This window comes from Xyrauchen texanus, chromosome 1 (genome assembly GCF_025860055.1).
Source record: "Xyrauchen texanus isolate HMW12.3.18 chromosome 1, RBS_HiC_50CHRs, whole genome shotgun sequence".
NCBI classification, from domain to species: domain Eukaryota; kingdom Metazoa; phylum Chordata; class Actinopteri; order Cypriniformes; family Catostomidae; genus Xyrauchen; species Xyrauchen texanus.
In genome coordinates this window covers 6816610-6826011 of record NC_068276.1, presented here as the reverse complement: position 1 = coordinate 6826011, position 9402 = coordinate 6816610, and the positions used below count along the sequence as shown (strand labels likewise).

The 9402-nt window shown below is 39.6% G+C and overlaps 1 protein-coding gene across 1 annotated transcript in view; it reads right to left on the bottom strand.

The window, feature by feature from the left end:
• Positions 1-9402, bottom strand: part of adissp (adipose secreted signaling protein) — a 50917-nt gene that overhangs the window by 32007 nt on the left and 9508 nt on the right. Inside the window, exon 2 of the mRNA XM_052134974.1 lies at positions 8187-8287. Within this exon, the coding sequence (XP_051990934.1) occupies positions 8187-8205 (19 nt within the window). The 5' untranslated portion in view covers positions 8206-8287. The remainder of the gene's footprint in view (positions 1-8186; positions 8288-9402) is intronic.

The following is a 9402-nucleotide window of genomic DNA, read 5'->3' as shown; positions in this document are numbered from 1 at the left end:
AATCAAAGATACTTCAGTATAGCCCCATGGAATTGCATACACTTGAATTTAACTTAACGTTTTCTTCAGTAGAGGTCATGGCCACTATTACAGATGTAAGTTGACCAACATAACTTCTCTTGTAATAGCTTTGGATTGGCCATGCGTGGTTTCCCACGTACACTTATCAGACTTGCGGTAACATACGAATCGTTTAATCTGTTTGGGAAACACAATGTCACAGTCAGTCAGAATGAAATCAAATGTTGACAATTTATTGACCAGGTAACATAATCAATTCATCAATTTCAATTAGACATTGATAAGTCAAAGTTAGACATTTTATCAAGACATAAGAAATTCAAATTGCAATGACCTGATGTAAATTACACACAGTAAACTGTGTGGGAACGTCTGACTACAGAGAACCCTGAGCAATGTGTCACACCTCCTTAAATACCCAAACCATGGACAAAGGGGATTTTGGGAGTGGTTAGGTTTGGAAGTCCTGGGGACATACCTCATTAACATACAAGCAGGGGTGGGGACAGACCTCCAGAATTATACAACATTTGGCAAAGACCTTTGAAACTTGTGATTGATTAGGTCCTTTGATGCTTACAAAGAATATACCTAATCTGCATACAGCAAGTGGTCCCTGTGGGAGATTTGGGAGGGACATGTGTCACGTTCCTGTGTGTCTGGAACGTTCTCTGTTTCACCCATCATGTTTATGTCACGTTCCTGTGTTGTCTGCCCCATGTTTTCTGTTTCACTCAGCACGTCATATTCCATGTCACGTTTTCCTTGTTGTCCGCCCCGTGTTTCACTGTCTGTGTATAAACTACAATTCCCACAATTCCTGGCCTCTCTCACTGCCTGCACTCTTCATTGTTCTCATCTGTGTCTCATTTAGTCTTCATTGTGTTTGTGTATTTAAACCCTGGTTCTTTGTTTAGTGACTGTCGATTGTTGAATGTTGATGTGTCGTTTCATGCTCGCTGTTCCCGCTCCCTGATGTTCACTCTTGGTCTTCTTATTCTCTGGATGTTTATTCGTGTTCGTTCGGCCCTTCGTGGATGTTTCCCCAACCTGTGTAGCTTCTTTATGTTCGTCCGTGCCTTAGTTTTATTTTCCCATTGTGGACTGTTCTTTTGTTCCTGTGTTTGTTTATTTTATTCAAGTTTGCTAATAAACCTGCATTTGGATCCGCACCTCCTGTCTGCCTTCTCTTGACTTCCCAGCATTACAACATGTCTCTAATAGTGTGCATGATTCTGTTAAGTTCTAAAATCTTAATGGAGATTTGTTTTTTCTAAAAAAGGGAATGAGACCACCTTACCAGTCGCACTGCGACCTCTTGAATGATATCAAACATGTATGAACAGAAAACCTCTTATATTACAGAAAAGGATGTCATTCTAAATTGCCCTTAGGTGAGATAGAGGTCAAAATGGGATTTGCGTTGTATGGTCCTTAGCAAGTAAGGAGTGTTATCTTGGGTGGAGATGTTCATCTGTGTGAGAGTTTTATGACGTTGGTTCTCGCAGAGTTCTTTGAGTTTTACGACCTCTTGATGTCAGCCTTACACCAGCAAATGATACTGATATAGGAACATGTCCTACACAATCTAAACTTAAAATGTTCAGTCTACCATGTAAGCTACATGACTTTCTGTATACTGTACATGTCAGTTTAATGTGTTCACAGAGGAAACATTCAGATTACAGCATGAAGTCATATCAGTTCTTCAGTGTAAGGAGCAGCTTACTGGACCATCAAATACATTTTTTTTTTTCAAACATAATGCAAGTTCTTTTAAAGTTGCTACAGAACCATTAACTCAGCAGGGAGTTGAGTCAATCAATTAATTAACATCCTCCTGCTGCCCAAGGTTATTATCGTAAACTAAAACAAAGTCTAAACTAAAATACATTTTCATGGCTCTGAAACTAAAATAACAGGCAATAATAGACAGCCTATTGACCTCATTGCATTTGCAAATGAGCAGGAACAAACCCTGTGGTGCCGCCACGACTGGCTAGGGGTGCCACAGAATAGGGATGGCCGGATCGATACTAAAGTATCGATACTTCCGATACTGACGTTGAATCAAGAATATCGATCCTCACATAAAAACATTGATTCTGAAGTTTTTTTTTAACAAGTAATATTATTTAGATTACATGAATATTAATGAATCTCATAAGCTTCATAGTGGAAAAAAATAATTATAGGAGCGAATAGGCACCGGAACAATTCTTTCTTCTGCTCATCTTGATGTGCAGAAATGCTAAAATACACCAGCAGACAGCACTCGTTCAGAGAAATAGCAGCGCATTAACTGAGATAATGACAGAAAAACAGCATCTGGAGTTATTCACACCAAGTAATGACAAACCTAGACATGACATTTATTATAATTTTGATTTGTTAATTTGTTCATCATGTGTGAAATATCTTAGTGTTATGATCAAAACACAACAGAAATGTTGCTTTTCATCAGGGATACGAGAATGGCAGGCTGTTTATTAAAGTAAAGCCCAGTGATGCTGTAGAAGCACTGCATTTCATGAGAACTTCACACTGTAACCATGGCAACACCGAGAGATGTGGCCTCTGAGAACAGGCCACCTATCACATTTGGAAACCGAAATAAAATGGAGGCTATCTTTGCACGTCCAGACAAACAAACAATAACTAGAGTCTGTAGAGTGATACGGATTGATTACCGCAATAAGCGAGAAGGTTATAGCTGCAGGTATTGCTCCAAAAAGAGGCGTTCACTCTAAACCGCCATAGAAGATATAGGGAGCCTCTTACCTAACCATTTCCTTAACCTTAACAGTGAATGCAAGTGATGCCCCTTTTTGGAGTTGGTGTAACCCCCTTTTGGGGTAAACCAACTCCCCCTTTGGGCATAAATCTGCCCTCTTTTGGAGATTCCGCTCTATTGGAGGTATATGGCCGGCAGCTATACCTACATGCAATAAACTGAGGAAAGATAACAGGGAAAGACAGACTTTATTTTTCAAAGATTTTCCAACCTCTGCGTGAAAAGGTTAACACTTTGACACACACACTTCCTGAGAGTAAGAAACAGCCCACATGTCAGGCAACTGCCAGGTCACCACCAACTGAGCAAAAATGCATACTTTTTTTTTTTGTTGTTGCTTTATTAAAACTTTTGAAGTCTCATTCCTCAGAATTATAAACCAGCAGGCTGTCCCAAAGTCTTGAAAAGTAGATTGACAAAAACAACAACTTCTCACAGTGAGTCTACACATTTTTGTTGTTGCCGTTGTTGTTTTAGCTAAACTAAATGAGTAATGTGAAGTAAAATATGGATAAAATTAGGTCCATGGAAAACTAATCGAATACAGTGGCAAGAAAAATTAAGCAGGTTTTCAGCATTAATTGGTTATAAAATGTATTCAAAAAGTCACAAGTACAGACAATCACAACGGTGCTTAAGCTTACAACACACAAACAATTATAATCTTTCATGTCTTTATTGAACACATCCCATTAAACATGTTTCCCTATTATCTTTCCAATGGAGTGGTGTTGGCGTACTGGACTAAAGCACATAACTGGTAATCAGAAGGTCGCTGGTTCGACCCCCACAGCCACCACCATTGTGTCCTTGAGCAAGGCACTTAACTCCAGGTTGCTCTGGGGGGATTGTCCCTGTAATAAGTGCACTGTAAGTCGCTTTGGATAAAAGCGTCTACCAAATGCATAAATGTAAGGGCTGGGCTCTGACTGGGACACTCCAAAATGTGGATTTTCTTTTTTTGAAGGGATTTTTATTTTCTGGGTCCAGACGTAGAGATCACAGCAAGCAGAAATGCATACACACAGTTTTTGATTTGGAGAATTGATTGCTGTATGCACAGCTGTAATTGCCTTTCAATAAAATTAATATTTTTCCCCTTGTAAAAGATGCACAAATCGTCGACATACAGAATACATTTTACCCGATACCATTTGCAATACTGTTAATTTTAATACTAAACAAGGTAACTTAAAGGATACTTCCTTAAGTCACACATAATTCTTGTGTGTGTATATTCGCCAAAGTAGATCCTATTTTGACACAAAAAAAGCAATTTGAAATGAAAATAGGTAAGTACCTGTGGCAGCGGGGGCGTGGTCAAGCGCCCGTCCGGGAGAGAAAAGCGGTAAGGGCGCTCACACCTGAGCTAAATTATGTCTAACACCTGTCTCTAATTGCAGTAGCGTGAGGAGAGCGGATAAAAAGCCAGCAGCCACAGAGCATGGAGAGAGAGCCTGACACAGAGCAAAGAATAGTTGTGTGTGATACAAGCAAATTAACTGTAATAATAAAGCTTACCCCTTAAGCTGACATCTCTTTCCGTCCCTTCCTTGGTCCGCTTCACAGTACCCTCTAAAACCCATTTCATACAGATCTTTTAAAATGCCAGATCTCCAAGTAGTATCACAGGCTTTTTCTAGATCAAAAGAAAACTGCCACCACATGCTCTTTTTTGATAAAACCATTACGTACATATGATTCCTGTCTTATGAGATGGACTAAAAGTGCTTCTTCCTCGTCTGAAACCACACTGGTAATCACTGATCTTATGGTCATTCTCTAGCATCCACACAAGCCGTTCATTGACCATTCTTTCCATGGTTTTACATAGGCAGCTGGTGAGGGGTATAGCATGGTAATTGTTTGAGTCTGTATGATCTTTACCCGGTTTAGGTATGGTATGACTGTTGCTTCTTTCCAATATGATGTTATTTCTCCTGGTTTCCAAACGGTGTTAAAATTGTCCAAAGGGATTTATAATACATTATGGGGTAAGTGCTTTAGGAACTGATAATGAACTTTATCTGTTCCAACAGCAGTATCATTTGAGGTTTTTGAGCTTTAAGAAGCTCTTCTATTATAAGGTGTGTTTGTATGGCTATGTGATATTGAAGAAAAGTCAAGTTGGTTCTGTTCCTGTTGTATCTTTATTTCTTGGAACTCAGGGAGACTGAGTTTCTAGTAAAGGGTTCCTCTCAAAAGTCTCTGCAAGCTTGCTGGCAATTTCTTGTTTTGCAGTTAATAAAGTGCCTTAACTCTAATATGTCCTTATTGTGATCCACCTTCTTCATCCTTCAGCTTTCGGATAATTTCCCATACATTCTTTGTTGGTGCATGTGACGTTAAACTCGATACATATTTTTCCAGCTTTGTCTTTCGGTTTCATTAATGATTCTACGTGCTTTGGACCTGCAAATCTTCAATTTAATGAGGTTTTCTGTTGTTGGGTGTTTGTTAAACATCCTTTCTGCCCTTTTCTGTTCTTCAATAGCCTTCAAATCACAAGTTAGCCCGTCGGTATGGCTTTGTTGATGTTTTTGGAACCTTTATCTGTCCAAGCCATGTAAAGCAATGGAAACATAAATGGAGCACATGGAAATGGTTTAGGGAGCGATAAACGCACCCCAACTGCTTGCAAGTTTGTATCTATTGGTAGAAGGCTGAGAATTATGCCACATCTAACTAATATGGCCGATCAACCCAAGGGGCATTGCATATTTTGGCCAAATGCATTAAATATTGTATTGTTTTTTTAAGGTCAATGGGCTGCTTGGTACTAAGCAAGTCTCCTGAAGATAAAAGGCAATGGGATTAACAACAGCAGATAAACGTTGCAGTTCAGCAAAGGTTACTTAATTCCTTGTCAGTTCCAATGAATAATGTGATTATTCATTCTCAAATATGCAAAACTCGTACATGCACTTTACTTCTGCATTTAGGAGATAAACTACGGCTACGAGAGGTTATGTTCTCTTTCATTTCAATATCCTTTGACTTTTGACATCTTTTTCCTTGATTAACTTCTGGTAATTGTGTTCTTATACTACTTTGTGTATTTTTCCATCTTGAAGATTAATTGTGTTCAGCTGATTAATTGTTGTTCTTCAGTAAATTGCATCTGACTTGATGTAATTTGGCTTTGGGAGTCTTCTTTTTAGCTGAGAGAGAATTTTTGTTCATGTATTGCGGTTTGTCATTATTCACCCAAGTCAAGTCTGTCTGGCTGTCTGACAGTGCTCGTGATTGGTTTTACCACAGGGGCATAAGATTTCCTTATATTAAAAGGCAGGAGACTCCTCAACCACTCTATGTGCTTCAAAGTAGCTCACTCTCTCCATATATTTTACTCTCTGGATTTCCTTCTCTTTGATCCAGAATGGACAGACTTTTGATTAAGCTGATTGATCAAGTGCACAGTTGCTGCATTTTGCCGGTCTTGTACAGTCCTTCCTCTCCATAATTACAAAATACTGACTTGTTTTTACATCCTGCAGAGCAGTTACCAAATTTTTGACAATTAAAAGGTCTTCTGGTTTTTGGAATGAAGATGTTGACAGGAACTCTCAGATATCCTAATTCGATCCTTTCTGTCACTATGCAAGTTTCTGTTTTAATCATCTGGTCTTCTTTTTTGATTGTAATTCTTTTAACATATGTTACAACAAGGATGATTTCGATGCTATGTCAGCCTCATTCATATCTTGAAGCTCTCTGGTACGGTCAACTCCTTTACTGCTGTTCAGAGATGGATGATACAAGGCTTTTATAGGAACATTGGCCAGCATATTAGCATGCACTATATTATCATATAAAATTAAATTATGAATTTTTTTGGAACATTCCACCAGTGTTTGTCCATCCCATAGTTTTTACACATCTTTAACTGTCCCTGCTATACCCAAGATACCTTTTTGTATTGAAAAAGGGGACACCTTATTCAGAGGCATGTTAGGTAGTACAGATTCTAAAATAATTAATCTCTGCCAATTTGCATGTATTTGGGGGATCATGCAACAAGCATCTGAGTCATCATCCCCATTCTGTTCTTCAACTTTATTCATTTAGGTTTTTTTTGGTTAGCCATGTTTGTGTTATTTTGTTTCATTACTCCCACTCCCCACCCACCTCGGAGTCCAAGAAGGGTCGGAGTCCAACTCCGCACAGAGCCGCAGGTATCCTCCAGATATGCACCAAGGATATGGGGGTAAATTACTCGAGCAAAAGGAACAAAGTTCATATTCCTTGATTGACCCTCAGCCAACACCCTTTAGGGCAAGTCTTGACTAGCCGCTTGATTGGACCAGGCCCTTCAAACCTCCCATCTATGTGAAGTCACATGTGAAGCCAATGCACTGTGTTGGACTTGGGGGAGCTGCAGCAACCCACATTCCTCAAGTCCCAGGACCTCTTTCTCCACAGACACGGGTTGCAACTTATGGCAAAGTCGCCGCCCCATTTGTCACCTTTTATGATCAGCAAAGGGGTGCTGGGGGCCTATTCTACTCCAGGTCCCCACGGGGGTAAATAATGAAAGTTTAAATTATGTGTTCAATATGTACAAGAACAATACAATGATTTGAGCATTATTAGTTAAAATAGGATTAGGATTGTGTTTGTTCAGATGAAGATTAAACCAAATTTTAAGACAAATTTATACATAAATGCAGGTAATTCACATTTTTCCCACCACTGTAGATATTTACACATGTAGAAAAAGATGAGTGGAGACTGCCCATGTAAAACTTGCCAACATGATGCAAGATTTTTGTGAGTGGTTGTCAAGGTGTTGCAATGCCATAGATATGGCATTATAAATGGTCTTTAGCACATTGTTATGTGGTTGCTGTTCTAGGTGGCTGTTAGTAGGTTGTTGCTTACTGACCCAACATTATATGACAAGTCTCTATAATATTCTGATCCCTAGATATGGCTCAGGTCCTTTCTTCAATGTAAAGTCTTTGTGATTATTTTTCACTAATGTTATCATCCACCAGGAATATGTCCAGTCGCTTAGAAATGTAATAGTAGTGAAAACAAGCCACACAATTTGATGTGCAGTATCATGTCCTTGGCACAGGGACTTGAACAAACCCTCGACCCAAAGTATGAACAATAATACTAGTGATGCTTGTATTAGAAAACACCACTTATAATTTGTAATACGGTTTATTACTTCTCTTCAATAGCACAGTATATATAGCATGTGACAGAAACACGTTTTCTATAGCAAAGTAACAGTCACAATCATATTTGAATACGACAAGTTGACAATTTGAATGCAAAGCTGCTACAAAAATCAACATTAAAATTTTCAGGGTTCTAGGGTTGAGGCAAACAGAGAAATAGTGAGTAAAAAAAAGAAGCTTACCTTTCTTGGCAGTGGCCATTCTGTCTTCAATCAGGACCAAACTCAGAAAAAAGGCTCAGTCACGGTCTCATCACAGATATCTTCTACCATTAAAATCTACCCTGAGAGAGACAAAATGAAGAACAGAAGGTGTAAGTAGTGCAATGAGAGACAAAAGATAATTTAAAAAAACAAAAAATACACTGTGAACAGAAGGGAAAATCATATTCACTTAACACAGTTAAAGAGGACATCCACTTATTCTATTTTTTTAATTTTTTTTTTTTACGTAAATGTGTCCCCCCAAGTGTGTGTAGACAACAACAAAATATGGTAAAAGACAATTCCCTCTTTTCTATCTTTTCCCCCATCAATAAAAAACAGAGTCTCTGAATGAGCCATACAGTTTTGCAGCTCCTTATGATGTGAAAAGAGGAAAGGTATCACCAACGGCTGGCGCCTGAGTAGCTTAGATCAGCCCTCACGTAAACATGAGCGAGCAGCGCACAGTAGGGGTGGCGGGAAAAATCGATTCTTAGATGCATCACGATGCAGACTTGCACAATTCTGAATCGATTCACAAACGTCAAGCATCGATTTTATGAATGTTTCTTGTGAACGTAATGTTGGCGGAACGCAAAAGACGCACCTCATAAGTGTGCAACTACAGCACCCGGACAGTCTTTTGGCATGCACTTAACACGAGACACAGATGGCTCAGCAGGAAATTCGACCGGCACCCTCGGGATTAAAAGCAAGTTTATGGAAGCACTTTGGATTTTATGAAGACGAAGGGAAACGAGAGTTAGACAAGAGCCACATTGTGGCAAGTTGTGTCAAACTAAAATAAAATATTTTGGAAACATGAAAACCCATATTACACGTTTCCACCCGGAGGAAGAAAATAAACTGCCGGTTGTAGCTGCGAACCAGATGACAATCGAGCACCAATGTCAAAGCTTCCACCCAGCTCCGAAAAGGCTAAAGGTGCGTACACACTGCCAGCGGCATCGCGCGCAACAGCGACTCAATACCATTCATTTTCAATGCGAGCACAGCGACTTCCGGCGACACGAGCTGTCGCGACCGTTGGCGCTAGATGTGGGCGTGTCCAGCGACGCGAGAAAGTTGAGAAAAGTTCAACTTTGGAGTGACTAACGGAGGCGACAGCCAATAGGAGAGACGACGGGAGAGCTCATGTGATCCCTCTCTCTCTCCTCTCTCTCTCTCTCTCTCT